The 18,589-nt window shown below is 42.9% G+C and overlaps 1 protein-coding gene across 7 annotated transcripts in view; it reads left to right on the top strand.

The window, feature by feature from the left end:
- Positions 1 to 18,589, top strand: part of piezo2 (piezo type mechanosensitive ion channel component 2) — a 310,405-nt gene that overhangs the window by 178,639 nt on the left and 113,177 nt on the right. For all 7 annotated transcript variants that reach the window (XM_062980525.1, XM_062980529.1, XM_062980526.1 and 4 more), the window contains exons 6-7: positions 8,062 to 8,266; positions 10,058 to 10,271. In XM_062980525.1, the coding sequence (XP_062836595.1) occupies positions 8,062 to 8,266; positions 10,058 to 10,271 (419 nt within the window). The remainder of the gene's footprint in view (positions 1 to 8,061; positions 8,267 to 10,057; positions 10,272 to 18,589) is intronic.

Raw genomic sequence — 18,589 nt, 5'->3', positions numbered from 1 at the left:
TGCAAATATCAAAGATAAAATAGTTTGGCTGTCAGGATTAAATGGAAAGATACTGAAATATGATTATGTCATGCAATGGATTCTAAAGCCAATGCAGGTCCAAATGGCATGAAAAATATGGAAAGTATTTTCCTTTTCTAGGAAAAAGACATTGATTCTAGAAGAATTAAAGCAAGGTTTAATAATCCATTAGTCAAGAACAAGCTAATAAAAAGTAGGTCAATTGTAGTTTGTTGCATAAATAAAAATGTAATATGTAATATTTTTAAAGCTGCATGCTTATGTTTTAATAGCAATAGTGTGCATGCCCAAAGCAAGATGGCAGAATCACTGCTGTATAAGGGCACACAGGAAATGTTGCTGACTGACATACATAATACTAAAGGTTAATCAGTATACAATGATATGGTGCTTTACACTATTAAATGATACATAATATACTATATAGTGTCTTTTTAAATGTTTCTCTGGTATACACCAATTTGCAAGGATATAAAGTCCTGTTATTTTTCTCTTCAGCTAGTCTTTAGTCTTACTACATGAAACAGAATACTGCCTGGATTCCTATCAATGGGTCTGTAGATTTCTCCCCATAGTTTACTATTTAATCATTTCTTCTCCCTGTGGCTTTCTATTTAATATTTTTTGTTTGTGACATAACCTTGCAAAGCCATATGTTTTTGCTATGCCGTTTTTTCTTCGTGTACTCTGTGAATGCACACTAATGGAGAAGGCTGCGCCTGCGCAGACTCCAACGGATACTCTTCCAAGCTAAAGTTTGAAATTTGGCGGTAACCCCGCCCCTCTTCCCGGAGGGTATAAAGGGCGCCCTCCGCGCCCGCTCTCCAGTTCCTTTTTTTCCGCCACAAAGCTCACTTTGGACTCTTCGTTCTTATGTCAACCACGCGCTTTAAACGGTGCACTCAGTGTGCCGCTAAGATTCCAGATTCCGACGGCCACGCTAAGTGCCTTTTCTGCCTTGGCGAAAGCCACGTCGTCGGTACCTGCCGTTTTTGCCTGGCCTTTACAGCTCAGGCCAGAAGGAATAGAGCTGCAAGACTCCGTGCAGCTCTTTACGAAAAAACTCTTGCTCCTGAGGCTTCCACTTCCACCTCGGCCTCGATGGCGTCCAGGCCTGCTCCGTCGGTATCATCGAAAACCTCGAAAACCTCGAGACCGCGACCGACCAAACCGCCCTGCACGGTGACCACCGCTACGGTATCCACCCGGTCGGGCAAGATGGGCCCTTCATCAACTTCGAGTTCGGTGGCTTCGGCCATTTCCACTCGATCCCGCCTGGCTTCGCCGCCATCTTCTTCCGCCATGAAGATTGCCTTCAAGAGGGCTCAGGAGGAATCCAGACGGGCTCAATCTGACTCGGCAGCTGTGTGCCCGATTCCCCCGACGCCGGGAAAATTGCTGAGGGTCGCGTCGAAGCAACCTCCAGCAAAGAAACGAATGATCCAGAGGTCGTCCTCCTCAGCGTCTTCGAAGAAGGACGTCCCCTCCTCTGTGGCCTCCTCTAGGAGATCCTCTCCTATCCAACCAGCACAACGCCTCCGCTCCTCTTCCTCTCCTCATGGTCAGTCCTCGGATGCGGACGCTCAGGCCTCCCCCGACCGGTCGGTCAGGACAGTTATTAAGGCTCCCCAGCCGGCACCATCTCGTCTTCCGGCTCGACAAGAACTCTTTCCCCCGGCTCAAACACCTGAGAGGGGTAGACAGATGACGCGCTTAGCCCGCGCCGCCCAGGCCTCCGCGTCCAAGGGCGTTCCTCCACAGCCGGCTCTCCCTGCTCCTGAGGTAATACCTCATCATGACTCTATGCTTGTTTCTCCTCCCCGGTCCCCTCAAGGGCCCGAGGAGGATGACCCCGATATCGAGCGCCCCGAGTCGATACTCTCCGCCTCCGTTGTCTCTCTCGGCCTTGACCTCTCCCCGCCTCACGACGCCTACGAGGTCGACCCACCTTCCCCGACGGATAATATTCGGGCTTTCTCCGACCAGATGGTCAGAATGGCAGACGCTCTGGGGATGGAAATTAAACAAACTTCAAAGGCCGTTACCGACCCCGTTTTCAAGAGGGTTCAAGCCCAAGCCCCGCCAGCCACCTTGCTGCCTTTTCTTCCATACCTCCTGGACGTCATCCAGGCATCTTGGAAGACTCCGTCTTCGATACCTCCAACCTCTAAGAAAATAGAGGCCTGGTACCGAACCGATGACAAAGCCTTGGAATGGCTCAAGCATCACCCTGACCCAAACTCCATGGTGGTAAAGGCCTCCCAATCGTCGGGTCGACACTCCAACTCCCCGGCCGACAGAGAGGGCAAACGCTTCGATGCGGTGGGCCGCAAGCTGTACTCCGATGCTCTCCTCCTTTGCCGTATGGCAAACTACGGGGCCTGCATGGGCGCTTATCAACAGATCCTCTGGGAGAAAGCCCAACCCTTCTTCGCCAAGCTTTCTGACGAAGACCAGTCAGTCCTCTCGACCCTCCAACAGGAGGCGGACTCTCTCGCACACCACCAAATTCAAATGGCTGAGCATACCGGTGATACCGCCGGAAAAATGATTGCCCACGCGGTCGCGATCAGACGGCATGCATGGCTTCGGTCCTCAGGACTCTCTTCTTCCTCTCGACAAGTGATCGAAGACCTTCCTTTCGACACCCAAGGCCTTTTCAATTCTGGCACTGATGACAAACTTAAGTCCAATCACGACTTCAAGATTCTCGCAACAAAGTGCGGGACCGATCAACCTCAGGCTCAGCGGACCCGATGGTTCCCGCAACGGTACCGTCGCTACCCTCAGCCTTTTCGTCACCAGCCGTTTCGACGCTCGTCGAGCTCGAGTCACCACAGTCATCAGCAACAACCTCGCCGCCAGCACCAGGTCCCGAAAGGTCGGGGCAAAGGTCCTGCAGCCATGCCACAACCCCAACGACGGGCCTGACGCCCACTCTCTCGGGGATCTTTCTATCTCCACTACTACTGCCACTACCATGCCGTCCCTAGGCCCCGACCAGATCCTTCCTCTCTGTTCTTTTCTCGACCGCCTAGCTCCTTTCTACCGCGAATGGGAGTCTATCACCTCAGATGCCTGGGTTCTTCGCATTGTCAGAGACGGCTATGCCTTGGAATTCGAAACTTTGCCACCCACGGGTCACATCCTCCACACCGACCCTTCACCAGAAATATGCGCCGAGGTCGACTCCCTTCTGGCGAAGGGCGCAATCCAGCCTTCTCCTTCCGAGCAGGACACTCGAGGTTTCTTCTCGAGATACTTTACGGTTCCCAAGCGGGGCGGAGGTCTTCGGCCTATCCTCGACCTGCGGGCTCTAAACCTCTTCATTCTGCCTTCAAAATTTCGAATGGTTTCAGTGGCCTCCATCCTCCCGATGCTCCGACACGGAGACTACTTCGCCTCTATAGACTTACGCGACGCGTATTTCCACGTCTCGGTGCGTCGATCCCACAGACGCTTCCTTTCCTTCAAGCTCCTGGGACACTCTTACCAGTTCACAGTTCTCCCCTTCGGCCTCGTCATGGCCCCAAGGGTCTTTACAAAGGTGGTCGCCGTGGTGGCAGCGCACCTCAGGAAACAGGGCATTATGGTCTTTCCTTATCTGGACGATTGGATGATTGTCGCGTCCGACCCCTCATCCCTTCAAAACCACGTCTCACAGACTCTTTCTCTCCTGCAACGGCTGGGCCTTCAGTTGAATGTCTCAAAGTCTCAACTCCTCCCAACCACAGAGATCCGCTTCATTGGAGCTCTCTTCAACTCCATCACGGAAACCGCCTCCCTACCGAAGGACAGGTTCCTAGCCCTTCAACAGCACCTTTCGCTCCTCCTCCGCAACCGCAGGATCCGAGCCCACGCGGTCCAAGTTCTTCTGGGTCACATGGCCTCCACGGTCATGGTTACCCCTTTCGCCAGATTACGTCTCAGACCTCTCCAGAGATGGTTTATAGACTCTTTCAAACCCCATCGGCATCCGAGCTCAATGTTTCTCACGGTACCGAACCACGTTCGCCTCTCCCTTCGTTGGTGGCAGGACCCAGCGAACGTTTGTGTGGGGCTTCCCTTCCATCCCTCTCTACCGTCAGTCACCATCACGACTGACGCCTCCAATTTTGCGTGGGGAGCCCACATGTCGTACCTCACCGTTAGGGACCTGTGGTCCACCCAAGAAAGGTCTCACCACATAAACTTTCTAGAACTGTTATCAAAACACTCTAGCAGACTCTCTAAGCAGAATAACGACCTCCCCCCACGAGTGGCGTCTCGATCCCGAGATCCTGAAATCCGTCTTCGACGATTGGGGCTGGCCAACTCTGGACCTTTTTGCCTCCCCCTCGAACGCTCAACTTCCTCGCTTCGGAGCGAGACTACCTCCAAACTCGACTCCGGGCTGTCTCGGAGACGCGTTTCTCCTCGACTGGACTCTCGAACCCGTCTATCTATTTCCTCCCTTCCCTCTCATCTCGAGAGTAATAGAGAGACTCTATCTAACACCGACATCGGCCATCCTGATCGCCCCTGCATGGCCACGCCAGCTGTGGTATCCCACGCTACTCCGGATGTGTGCGCTTCCTCCCCGCACTCTCCCAACTCTTCCTCATCTTCTATCTTCACAGAAGGGACAGGTCCTCCACCCCGACGTCCCGTCCCTACACCTGACTGCCTGGAGGATACTTCCTTAAATTCTCTCCACCCAGACCTGCAGGCGATCCTTCGCGCCGCTCACAAACCGGCCACATCGAAGGCCTATGCTTACAAGCTGGCAAAATTCCAAACTTTCCTTCGGGACCGACGCGTCGATCCCGCCTCTACTTCGATCCCGCTGGTCATGGACTTCCTACTTTCCCTTGCGGATCGTCAACTTTCTCTGGCCTCGATAAAATCCTATCTCGCTGCTCTCTCCTGGCATTTCCAACGTCAGGGAAAACCCTCTCTCTTTTCTAACAACCTCATTAAGACCTTCCTTCGAGGTTACAACAACTGGCACCCTCCAGTTCAACCTCCGACTCCCGGATGGAGCCTCGAACTCGTCCTTTCTCAACTAGCTTCAGCTCCCTTCGAACCTATGGCCTCTGCAGACCTTCACCTTCTCTCTTGGAAGACTGCCTTCCTTATCGCTATCACCTCTGCGCGAAGGCCTTCGGAATTGGCTGCTCTCCGGGTGGACGAACCCTATCTCCGTTTCCACCACGACAGGGCTGTCCTTCGCCCGGACATCACCTTCCTACCTAAGGTGGTCTCTGCTTTTCACCTGAACCAGGACATAATACTTCCTGCTTTCTTCCCTAATCCTTCTTCTTCTCTGGAACGGAAACTCCATCTCCTCGATGTCAGGAGAGCCCTCCTTTTCTACAAGGACAGGACTAAGGACATACGTAAGTCACCTAGACTGTTTGTGGCTTACGCTACCCATAAACTGGGTGAACCACTTTCTTCCCAAAGACTCTCACACTGGATTGCTCAGACCATCGAGCTCGCTTATCAGCTGGCCAAACGCCAACCCCCCTCTTCGATCCGCCCTAGATCTACGAGGGGCCTTTCCACCTCTACGGCCTTCCTGAGGGGCGTCCCTCTCGACTCCATCTGTCGAGCGGCTATCTGGTCCACTCCATCCACCTTTGTTTCACACTACAGGATGGACTCAAAGAACCTCAAGGACTCGGCCTTTGCCAGGTCCGTCCTTTCCTCCTGCCTTACCTAAGGTTGTTGCCTTACTCAAAACCAGTTTTCGGGTTTATCCTTCTTACAGGCTGACCATTGTCATCCACCCCGTTTGTAATAGATGTGCTCAGGGATTCTTTAATGTAGTGCTTGTGTACTGTACTTACCCACTGCACTGAAATGTATTTTTTGTTTAAATACTTCTCCCTCTGTTTTCAGAGACTGAGTTTATGCCTACCTCTGTATTTTCTTACAGACTATTGCTCACTTACAATGTTGTGATTATGTTCTGGATCCTAACATCAAGGATCGGTTTTTTTGCACTATATGCGATTGCATCGCTTCTTTGACCGTTGCACTTGCTTGTTTTGAACCTGTGCTCAATAAACGTGTTGTTTGGACACTAGACTGGTTATCGGGTTTGCTATCCCACCTACCTACACCTCAGCTTGCTAGTCTCCATTAGTGTGCATTCACAGAGTACACGAAGAAAAAGGACAGGTTGCTTACCTGTAACCGTGTTTCTTCGAGTGTACTCTGTGAATTCACACAATCCCGCCCTTCCTTCCCCACATGCAAACCTCTCCCTTTCTCGCTGCCTTTGCGGCGTAGGAACTGGAGAGCGGGTGCGGAGGGCGCCCTTTATACCCTCCGGGAAGAGGGGCGGGGTTACCGCCAAATTTCAAACTTTAGCTTGGAAGAGTATCCGTTGGAGTCTGCGCAGGCGCAGCCTTCTCCATTAGTGTGAATTCACAGAGTACACTCGAAGAAACACGGTTACAGGTAAGCAACCTGTCCTTTTGGCACATTTAGTATTTTTAAATATAAGCCTGTAGTTCTTTAAATTTATTAATTTAATTTATATACAATTGTTTATGCACTTTATGTTTTTATTTACCGGTAAATGTGAATAATTCAGAGACTCAGCTTTGTTAAGCGACTATACATACATTACATATGCGAAAAATGAAGAGGGATTACTCTGGTTAATCTTCTACCATAACCATAACCTGCACCCAATGTGTAATATATTTAAGAGCCCTAAGTACTGTTATTGGAGCCCCTGGTGGTCCAGCCGGTTAAATGGCTGAGCTGCTGAACTTGCTGACCGAAAGGACGGCAGTTCGAATCCGGGGAGAGGGGTGAGCTCTGGCTATTAGCCCCAGCTTCTGCCAACCTTGCAATTTGAAAATATGCAAGTGTGAGTAGGGCTTGGGCTGTGGTACAGGCTGGAGAGCAGCTGCAATGAATCACTGCAATGAATCACTCTGACCAGGAGGTCATGAGTTCGAGGCCCACTCGGAGCCTATGTTTGTCTTGTCTTTGTTCTATGTTAAAAGGCATTGAATGTTTGCCTATATGTGTAATGTGATCCGCCCTGAGTCCCCTTCGGGGTGAGAAGGGCGGAAAAGAAATGCTGTAAATAAATAAATAAATAAATAAATAGGTCAATAGGTACGGTTCTGGCGGGAAGGTAATTGTGCTTCATGCAGTCATGCTGGTCACATGACCTTGGAGGCATCTATGGACAATACCGGTTCTTCGACTTAGAAATGGAGATGAGCACCACCCCCAAAGTCAGACTCGACTAGACTTAATGTCGGGAAAAACCTTTACCTTAAGTACTGTTATACTTAGCAGTGATGGCTCAGAAAGCTTCTGTGGTAAGTCTTACACTGATATGGTGGTGATAATAAGCATGGTGCCCTAATATGAATGCAACATACAAGGAGTATAAAAATACAATGGAGTAAAGAATAGAGATGAATTGGGATTATGCACCCATCAAATGCTGTCGGATTACAAATCTCAGCAGTTGTTATTTGACATTTGCTGAGCTGACTAGGGCTGCTGGGAGTTGCAGTCTGAGAACACCTGAAGGGTCACACAGTTTCTATCCCTGCAATAAGGGCTTTAATTGCAGAAATATATTAGCTGAAACTGATTAAGGATAAAAGACTTTCCAATGCAGCACTGAGACATGTGTGGCCTTTCAGATGTCACTGGACTACAACTTTCAGCAACATCTGGAGGGCCATCCTCACCACCACCATTATAATTCACAGAAAACCAAGAAAGATCGATTTGTTGGAGTCAAAATGATTGATAACTGCCTGGCTAAGTTTGTGGTAACAGTAGATGGTTTTAAGGTACTTTTTCTAGAAATATGAAATTGGTGCAATAACTGTTTCAGAAACAGCAAAAGGGAGTGGAAATAGAATATAGAAATACTGTACTATTTATGTCTTGGGAAAAAAACCTTTCACTTACCTTTTGGAGAATGTTTGGTATGTGGCATGTAATCAGTATTGATGAGATCATGTATTGTCTTAACCGAGTTCACTATACTTTAGTGAAATTTTCTCTCATTTTCAGAATGAAGCAGAGAGGTTAGAGGCAGAAGATGCATTAATATGTGAAGATTTGGATGACGAATGTGGGGAAGAGGAATTTGAAGAAACCACAAAATTAAAACTGCTGCGTCGGATTGCATCAATAGCTTCCAAACTAAAGGAGATTATTGGCAACATTATAACCACAGCTGGAAAAGTTGTTGTTACAATTTTACTTGGTGCAACAGGTGGGTTTCTCTACTTTTGAACTGCTCCTTAAAAATTGATGTGATGAAGAACACTGAAGTACTTACTGAATAACAGGAAATTGACCGTCTGTTATTAGGATAAATATATAGCAAATTTGATTTACTTGGAAAATTTTAAATGTCATTGCTTAGGGATTTTTTGGGTTTTAGTTTAAATTGTACAAACATTGTCCCAAGCATAGATACTAGCCTTGTTTATGCATCTGTTCCACAGATGAGGAGAACTGTATGCTTGCTTGATTTACATGGTGTTATAATTATATTACTCAGCCTTGTGTATTAGAAATAGTTTTATAGTTTTTTTTCTATGCATTATTTTAAAGGTTGGGTTGGGGAACATGTGAACCATGAGCTATATCACGTTATCTTTATTTTGCCCCAATATACCCTCAATCATTCTCTAAGAATGTGGGTTCATTTTTTTCATTTTGGGGGAAAAGGACATTTTTGACCAAGAGAGTCCATTTTTACAAGCAGAAGTTGTAAAACATGGAAATCAACAAGAGGCCACTTTGAACTAAACATTACTTGCACAGGGCAATCCAGTGTTGGGAGCCAACACAGTCCTTGAAAACCCCCAACAAGTAGCTTATCCCTTACAGCCTTGTTCACACATGCACCAATTCATTCTATACACATTTCAAAGTAGGAACTATAAATCAGAATATAGTGAAGCCTCTTTCTCTCATGTGAGACTACCAACATTTCAGATTCCTTGACATAAATCTCTTTTGTCTCCCCACCTCTACTATAGACAAACACAAGAAAGGGCTTCCTCTCAAAGCCATGATCCAGTGGTTGATTGCCAGTGAATCCCAGAGAGAGTCCTGGTTCTCTTGGTATTGACTGTCAAAGCACATCATGGGATCTTGCCCAGGATTTAGAATTTCATTTACACCAGTGGTTCTCAACCTGTGGGTTACGAGGTGTTTTGGCCTACAACTCTCAGAAATCCCAGCCAATTTACCAGCTGTTAGGATTTCTGGGAGTTGAAGGCCAAAACATCTGGGGACCCACAGGTTGACAACCACTGATCTGCACTGTAGCAATAATGCATTGATACCACTTTAACTGCCATGGCTCAGTACTGTGGAATCCTGGAAGTTGTACTTTGGTGAAGCACCAGTCTTTGGCAGAGAGAGTGGAAGAAATTGTATAATTAAAACTCCTATGATTCCATAGCATTAAGCCATTGCAGTTAAAGTGGTGTCAGACTGCATTAATTCTGCACCCCGGGATGGCCAGGGTAATTTCATCTCTGTTTTGCTCCACTTGCAGGCAATATGTTTATTCCAAAAGGCTTTATTGTTTAATTTGTTTTATTGCCAAAGTGGTTTTTAATATTGTTGATGCTTTTTTATTGATAGATTTTATTGGCTCTCTTTTTTAATGTATCCATGTGAATGTTTGCCCTCCATGTTTGTGGATTTAACTTTTGCAGATATAATTATTGGCAGATTTGATTAATATGGACTCTCTTGGAATTTCTGGGTCCTCCAGTATGATTCTATAGTTAACTTCCAGCTGCCCATAGAATAGTTGGAGGAGTTAGAGATTCCTAGAAAGGTTTTTATTCACTGTTTTTCCACTTTAATGGGGGTCCTGTGCCCCTAACCCACATGAAAGTGAAAGGTCTACTTTGTCGTTTTATCTGTATTTTATTTTTCAGTCACCTTGGGCCCTGTTTCTATGGAAAACTGAGCTATAAATGTAATAAATCACTTTCATGCAGTTCAAATCTATTGTCTGTCTTTCTTTCTTTTTTAATAGGGATGATGTTGCCATCACTGACTTCAGCTGTATATTTCTTTTTATTTTTGGGTTTGTGTACATGGTGGTCCTGCTGCCGATCATTTGATCCGCTGATATTCAGCTGTCTCTGCGTGTTAATGGCAATATTCAGTGCAGGCCACTTAATTGGACTTTACCTGTACCAGTTACAGTTTTTTCAGGAAATTATTCCTCCAGACGATTTTTATGCCAGGTAAGAAGTTCTCTTTTAATCTCTTAGTAAATTAGACTGTGGTTAAAAAAATAACAATGAATTGAGATTTGGGGATTATAGAAGAAAACTATAACCCAAAAGAGATTAAATAAATTAAAATGTATTAAATTGTTTATGGTGAACAATATTAGGAGTTGTGTGTTGATTATTAAGATGAAGAGAATTCTTTAGGAAAAGTGAGATACAGATAAGAGAAGTTAATCTTGAGAAAAAAGGGACCTGAAATATTTTTCTCCTTCGGCTGGAGAAATGGAACTCTATTGTGATCGGTAATTCAACTTTTGGCCTGGTGTCGGAATGATTGATTTTACAGATGAGAAGTCTGATTGGAAAATAGGATCTGAGGGCCAAAATGACAGTTAAAATAATCAGGAGCTACATTTGAAGTCTGTAAAGTCAGATAATTGCCCAAGAGAGTAAGGAGAAAAGTGGTCTCTAAACAAGTGTAAAAACGTCAAATCTTTGTGTCATGAGAACAGAACAAAAATGAATGAAATTACAGTCAGGAAAATAATATTTTACTTTGTTCAGTTAACCTGGTTTGTTTGGATGACTTTGTAAGAAACAATGTATTACTGTATTACTTAAAATGCATTACTGCTAATAATAAAAGTTCATGCGTAGTTGTAGGAATTTAAATATTAGCTATCCACGTGTATTCAAGTTCCTAAAACTATACAGTGTGATTGATATCCACAAGTAATGGCTTTCATTGGATGTTGTGTTCAGGGGAGACATATAGCAATAACATAATTACTGCAGCATACTTGGTGTGTAGAACAAGAGCTCAGGAGATCATTTCCTTTTATCCTTGACATTTGTTTACACTGTTCTGACAAAATACTTTTTCTGAATTAAGGGAGTTGCTCGTTTTATTATGAATAGCAATGTATTGTATTACTAGAAGGTTTTGTGGCTGTTATCTTCTGCCATCTACAGGCTAGAGTTTTAAACGACTATTATCTACAGGTCCCTAATTTCCTGCTGTTTGGCTGCATACATTCATAATTTGGCTAGGTGAGCTCAGACATTTCTGTTGATCAGGCATATAAATCTTCACTTATTGTACACACACATGAGGACATGAATGCTTGTACATCTTGATGATTTGTTAGCATTTGCAAAAATTGAATTTAGACAAGAAAACATTTTTATAATGTATTTTGTGCGAATCGATTTTTACACACGCACGCACACTCTCCCAATCCACAACTTCAAATACTCCTGTGGCAATTCATATTTTCTTGTTTCAAGGGAGTGCACCAATTCATCAGAACACCACTGGTTATTGAGAACAAGATCTGTAATTGTTCTTTACACTTCTAGTTGTGATCAGTGAACAGATGCAGTAGGTTTGGTGACATCATGAAAAACGAGGCCTTCAAAATTTTGGGCTCTGATTGCATCAGCTGCATTTCCCATCAATGCTATATGCAGTATTATTTTATGGTGTTAGATGGATCCATGTGTGTATATATTTTAATATCCCACCCCCTGTCATGGCTGTCAGGGGCCGGGCTGTGGCGCAGGCTGTTGAGCAACCAGCTGCAGCCAGCTGCAATGAATCACTCTGACCAGGAGGTCATGAGTTTGAGGCCAGCTCAGAGCCCCATGTTTGTCTTGTCTTTGTTCTATGTTAAGGCATTGAATGTTTGCCTTATATGTGTAATGTGATCCGCCTTTCCGGGTGAGAAGGGCGGAATATAAATATAGTAAATAAATGGCTCAATGGAATGGAATCATAGACCTTATAGTTTTACCAGGTCTTTAGATTTCTCTGTCAAAGCATTGTGGCATGGTAGTTGAAGTGGTATCCAACTGCATTAATTCTAAAGTGTAAATGTGCCCTAGGATTCAGGTTTGAATCCCATGTCATTCCTGGTCATCTGACTCTCAAATTTATAGGATGGGGATGGTAAATGAATAAATCTGTCACGAAAACTGTATGGTAGGGTTAACATTAGCCAGAGGAATGCATATTACAATAAACAAATAAATATTCCATCTGGAGCATACCTTTTCCAATCACGTTTGGAATGACTAGCACCATTTTACTGTTTAAACCAGGGGTCCCCAAACTAAGGCCCGGGGGCCACATGCGGCCCATCAAAGCCATTTTTCCGGCCCCCGCAGTGGCGGCGGCTCCCTCCTCCTCCGCTGAGGAAGGCGCGTGCAGCATGAGGGAGGAAGGATAGGCTCGCACCTTTCCCACCTCGCCTGGTGCGCGCCTTCCAAAGTTTTGCTTGTTTCTAATGGTATTTTAATTATTAATTAATTAATTAATTAATTATCATTAAGGGGTGCTTTGCTAGCGCTTTTGATGCACAAAGGCAGAAGGGGGTTGGACTAAATGGCCCAAGGGGGTCTCTTCCAACCCTTATTACTGACAGAAGGACACAGTATGACACAGCAAACGAGATGTATATGCTGGATTTTGTATCACAGAATCACAAGTCGAACACTTCCCAAGTATTTAGGACTGTGTGATTTATTATTATTATTATTATTATTATTATTATTATTATTATTATTGTCATCATCATCAACATCATTATTATTATTATTTTTATTAACAACATTGAGGCTGGGTGGCCATCTGTCAGGGGTGCTTTGCTTGTGATTTTGGTGCACAAAGGTAGAAGGGGGTTGGACTAAATGGCCCAAGAGGTCTCTTCCAACTCTCTTTATTATCTTTATTATGATTATGATTATTATTAACATTGAGGCTGCATTTGTTCCCGTTTTGTTTTTTTACTTCAAAATAAGTTATGTGCAGTGTGCATGGGAATTTGTTAGAATGAAATGAATAAATTCAGTTTTTTGTTAGAAAAAGCCCCAATTTTCCATTTACAACTTTTCCATCTCAACCAATTTTCAAAAAAATTATCAGCAACTAATTTCCCGGAGCCCCCAGTGGCGCAGTGGGTTAAACCACTGCTGAGCTGCTGAAGTTGATGACCGAAAATGCATTGGTTCAGGTAGAGATGATTTGACTGAGGAAGAAAGCATAGCGTGAGAGTGATGCTATACTACAGAAGCAAAATGGCTAAACTCTGGAAAGAGCTTCCTAGGATACAATATGATACAGCTTTTTTTGGAAGACACAAAAGCCAGTTCGAATCCAGGGAGCAGGGTGAGCTCCCACTGTTAGCCCCAGCTTCTGCCAACCTAGCAATTCAAAAACATGTAAATGTGAGTAGATCAATAGATACCACTCCAATGAGAAGGTAACAGTGCTCGCACTCATGCCAGCCACATGACCTTGGAGGTGTCTACAGACAACACTGGCTCTTCGGCTTAGAAATGTAGATGAGCACCAACCCTCAGAGTCGGACACAACTAGACTTAATGTCAGGGGAAAACCTTCACCTTTACCTAATTTCACAGGTATTTTCTTCATTTATACATACAAATTCCCAGTTCATTTTTACTTTTACTTTTATATAAAAGGATAGAAATTAATTCCAGACAAAAAAGTGAAAGAATTATTGTGTTCAGGGATACATTCCCAGGATAAAAGGAAAGGGGTGAAAAAACCAAAATGTATGGATGTTAAAGGCTAATAAATGGCTGTCACATTTACAATAGAACAAGTAGTTTAATACACAATACAAAAAATACTTGAGCAGTGGTCTCCTGTACATGCACAATTTTACTGGAGTTCTGAATTCTATTAGAAATTACTTGAAATTGGGTTTAATCCAGATTGTTCGAGGCTAGAGTCCAATGCCCACTTATCTCTCAACAAGTGATATTTAAGTTAGTTGCTTTTTAAAGGACTGTACTGTTCCTTATTATATCAAATGACTTTTGCACAATTCATTCTGCCTTTGATGAATTTACAGAATTTGGCTTTCACTGTTGTGGAATATATAAATTTCTGCTATTGACAATGCAGAAGTAGCATTGCCAACATAATGAGAAGCTAGTGGAAAGTATAGAAGGAACAAAGGTTGCTGGAAATTTGGAAGTGACGCTGAAACATTTAAACTTGACTGATGGAAAGTGATCTTTTATATGTTGTCAAACTATAATGAAAAGGGAGAAAAACAATATGCATTTAATTAATTATCTGCTTGTCTCTGAACACAGGCAGCAGAAGAGCCAACTTCTGTCCTTTCCATCTGCCCTAGTTGTAGAATCAATAAAAACCAAATTGAGTAATATTACCTGGTGGTTCAAAGCCAAGAAAACCTTTGAATTGCCACCAGGAGGTGAATGTGTGAAAGATTACTATAACAAACAATCTTACAAAATATGCACTCTGTGGAAGGATTTAATTTCATAATATTGTTACTCTTGCATGTGTGGTAATGAGATATCTGAACTGACTTTATATTTCTCAGTGTTCTAGAAACATTTAAGCATATTTTTTCTGCTACCAGAAGTAAGGTTGAAAGAGAGAATAAGATAATAGAATTGTGGTATGTGGGCACCTATCCATATAAAAGGAGGGGGAAACCAACCCCATTTGCAAGAGCTTCACAACTCCCATTTGTTGGTTGTTTTTGTTTTAATGTAAATGTTGGTAGCAAACAAACCTATATAGAGTTCACAATGTTACTACTTGAGAGACTTATCCATAGATCATAGGCATTATCTACCTTTCTGAAGTACAAAAAGCACTGATCCAGCAAGATTAATATTTTCATCTGAGAAAGATGGTCTGCTTGGCTATGCTTAGGTATGCAGTCTTGAAAATTGATGTCCTTTAGTTCCATTTCTTTTAGTTGACAATGAAGATTCATCACATCATTTTGATTCATTATTGTAGGACAACCCATAATGTTTCCTTGAGTGCCAGAATATACCTCTTCCTGGAACAATTATTATTTAATAGTATTCTTTAAACATGCCCTTTTTCATGTTGATGTTTATTGGAGAAACTGTTATTTTATCATTTTGTTTTGGGAAAACATTTGTTTAGAAAATGTTCTTGTTCCATCTCTCACATATTCCAAATAGCCTGTTAGATATCCCCAAAAGTTTGGCTGCCTAATAGCAATAACTAGGTAAGTTTCTTTAAAAACTTAATTTTTGAGATATAAATCTTGACCCTTTAGCTTTCCTCTAGGACCAGAACTCAGAAATAAAAGTAATATAGTTAATTATAACAAGCTACATTTTAATAACACAGCTGTGCTTCAGCAGTATGGTAACAAGTGAGAATGTTATCATACTTAACCCTATGTTTCCATGGATTCTGCTTCAATAGATCCAACCATCTGTAGCCTGAAAATATTTAACATAAATTTGAAAAAGCAAAACTTGATTTTGCCATTTTACTACATCATTGTGTTCAGCATCCATGAATTTTGGTATCCTCAGGTGGTCATGGAACCAAACCCCAGCAGATACCAATAGGTGGTTGGGGTTGCTAGTTATTTATTATCATGTTTCTAGTTCATGTTATATTGTAAGCTTATTTGAGAGTATTTTTTCATGGATTTTTTTTAAACCTGAGAATCTTAACTTTTTTAAGCAATAGAAAAAATGACAGAAAGCTGCAAGTAACATTGTGGGGTGGGAGTAGTGAATTTGTAGAAATTTATTTCATGAGTTACTTTAAAAGTAACTTTCCAGGGTTGAGGACTTATTGTCTGGTATTTAAAGCATATAGAAATCATCTGAGCTATTTCAAAAGAGAAAGCAGTATCATCACATACTTATGAGGTCCAGCTTTTTTTCCTCTCTTAATAATATCAATGGGACTAATATTGTATCCTGTGCTTCTATTTCTCCTTCTTGTTCATTGTCCTGTGAATGGTTCTTGTTGCTAGCTCAGCTAGTTATGTCCCTTCCTGGTCTAGATCCTATTCAGAACCTGAAAGGCTGATGTCAGACAGGTATAAGACTTCTCACAAAGTATGGTTAAACTGGAATTTTTAAACTCATAAGCATAGAAATATGTCCTCCAACAACCTTTCGGGTAACACTGATGACTTCAAAATGTTTTCCAGTTTAAATGCTTCCCTCACAAATTCATGTTCATTGCCCTTTCTATCAAAGCAGAAACTCATCTTTCCTCATTCATTATTTTGGCCCCAAACTTGTGATTCTTAATACAAGTAATGTTTTGATTAATTTATGCATGAAGAGGAGGCTGCCTACAATGTGAACATTTGCGGTTTTAATTTGTCACTATAATCTATATACTGTATATATAAGTGTAATGTTTGTTTATGGAAGAAACATAACTCAAAAACCACTGGACGAATTGACATGACATTAGGACTTAATACACCTATCGGCAAGTGACCATCACTCACAAAAACACAAAAAACACAAACAAAAAAAGGTTCAAGACTTTACAGTGCATGCATGAAAACGACTGTGGTGGCCCGGGGGGGAAAAACCAAGCATCCATTGCCAGGGAGCTGGCTGGCCCTGTTTCAGGAGCCAAGCACACGTGCATGGCCACACAAACACATACACATAACTGACACAACGAAGGTGAGAGACACCGCCGAGCAACCTCCTTCACCACAGGATCTTCGGGAGCCAAGAGCATGCGCATGGCCACACACACACACACACACATGTGACACAGACATTTTTTGCAAGACACAAAAGCCAAGTAGGGTGCATTTGTAGTTGATAGATAAATACTCCTTGGTTAAAATGTTTAATTTTAGAATAAAAGATTTGAGAGTTTACAATCCTTAAAAATATAGTTCTTCTAACACAACCAAACAAATCTCTTATATCAGTATTTTTAAAAGCTTAATAATATTAAACATACTGTTCCATGGATAAATTCTGAGATAAAAGAACCATTCATGGATTACTGTTTTAAAATAAGTTAAATATGTGCTGTATGTACAGTCTTTTTCATTGTTATATAACTCAGAACTCTTGGGGGGTACCCCTTTTGCTTATGTGGTTATCCCTGGATTAATAGTTTATAATTATTCTCTCTAACTTAACAGTATTACATGGCTGACATTTATGCTTTAAATTATTTATTCAGCATTTTATGTTCAATCACTCTGCATTTCAGATTAGTTCCCTGCAGAAGAAAAAAGCACTGCCAGAAGGAATTTTATATGAGTGCTGGTTTAGTCATTGTCAGAGAAGCTTTGATTCAGTCAAAGCAATGGAAACCAGGAGTTAGTCGAAAAGGCATAGTGGGGAATCTGGGAATGAGCAATAAAAATATGATAGTAAAACAAAAGCAGTAATGACCTCAGTCTTCATAACAGGGAAGGCACTACTGTTTCTTGGTTTCTGATTCACACATATGGATTACTCTGCACTAGTGAAGGCTGTCCTTGGAACTGTTTAGAATTTTCATTTTAACATAAACACTGACAGGGTTGTTGTATGTCTTTCGGGCTGTATGGCCATGTTCCAGAAGTACCGGGCTGTGGCTCAGGCGGGAGAGCAAGCCAGCTGCAATTAACTGCAATGAATCACTCTGACCAGGAGGTTGTGATGCCTCATGGGCCTTGTAGTCCTGTTCCTAGTACTATCGTGGCAGATGAAGATGAAAACATGGGGTTTTCGCCGGTTCAACAAGAGCCGGAGTCCTTTCACCTGCCGGATGTTGATGTTTGTCCTCAAGACTTCAGTAAACCAGACCTTGGGCATTCCTCGCCTCCGTTTCCCAGGAAGGAATCTTACTCTAGAGACAGAGGAGTCAGAGAAGCAAATCGGAGGAGTTTACGGATCGCTGCCAAACAACAGGCTGATTAGGCCTGCTTTCCTTGGGAAATTCTAAGGAGTCTTGCATCTGGACAGAGTTGGGTTTCGCTTCTTGTTCTCTAGGGAAAGAGATTGGTTGGCAGGAAAACGAGACCCAATATAGGTGTTTGACGCGGGAGATTCTTTGCGGAGTGAACAGATCAGCTTCAGGAGTGAGATCGTGTGTGGACTTCGTAACCCCAGTTCCTTGCTTCCCGGATCAAGCATTCAAGCCTTTGCCTCGCCTTGCTTTTAACCACGGACCTCGTTCCAGGATTTCACCGGTTGCCTTGTATTTTAGTCACGAACCTTGTTAAAGAACCTAGTTAAATCCAGCCTTGTTCTAGCCTTGTTGTCAAGCTACCTTGGACTCTAAGACTCTGACATTTCCCCACACTATTGCTTGGCAAAAGTGTGTGTTTCGGTATTGGATTAAGAACTTTGAAGTCTAATATCATTTATTGGACAGTACATTTTTAGACTATATTTGACCTCATTTGAAAGGTCTGCTTCTGAACTATATTCTTCACTTTTTTTATTGCTTTTATATATTTCCTTAATAAAGATATTAGATAGAGATTGGCCTCCGTGTAAGGTTATTGGTGCCCAGCAGC

Source organism: Anolis carolinensis, chromosome 4 (genome assembly GCF_035594765.1).
Source record: "Anolis carolinensis isolate JA03-04 chromosome 4, rAnoCar3.1.pri, whole genome shotgun sequence".
NCBI lineage: Eukaryota > Metazoa > Chordata > Lepidosauria > Squamata > Dactyloidae > Anolis > Anolis carolinensis.
Note: the sequence above shows the minus strand (reverse complement) of the source record. Positions and strands in the feature narration are given on the sequence as shown.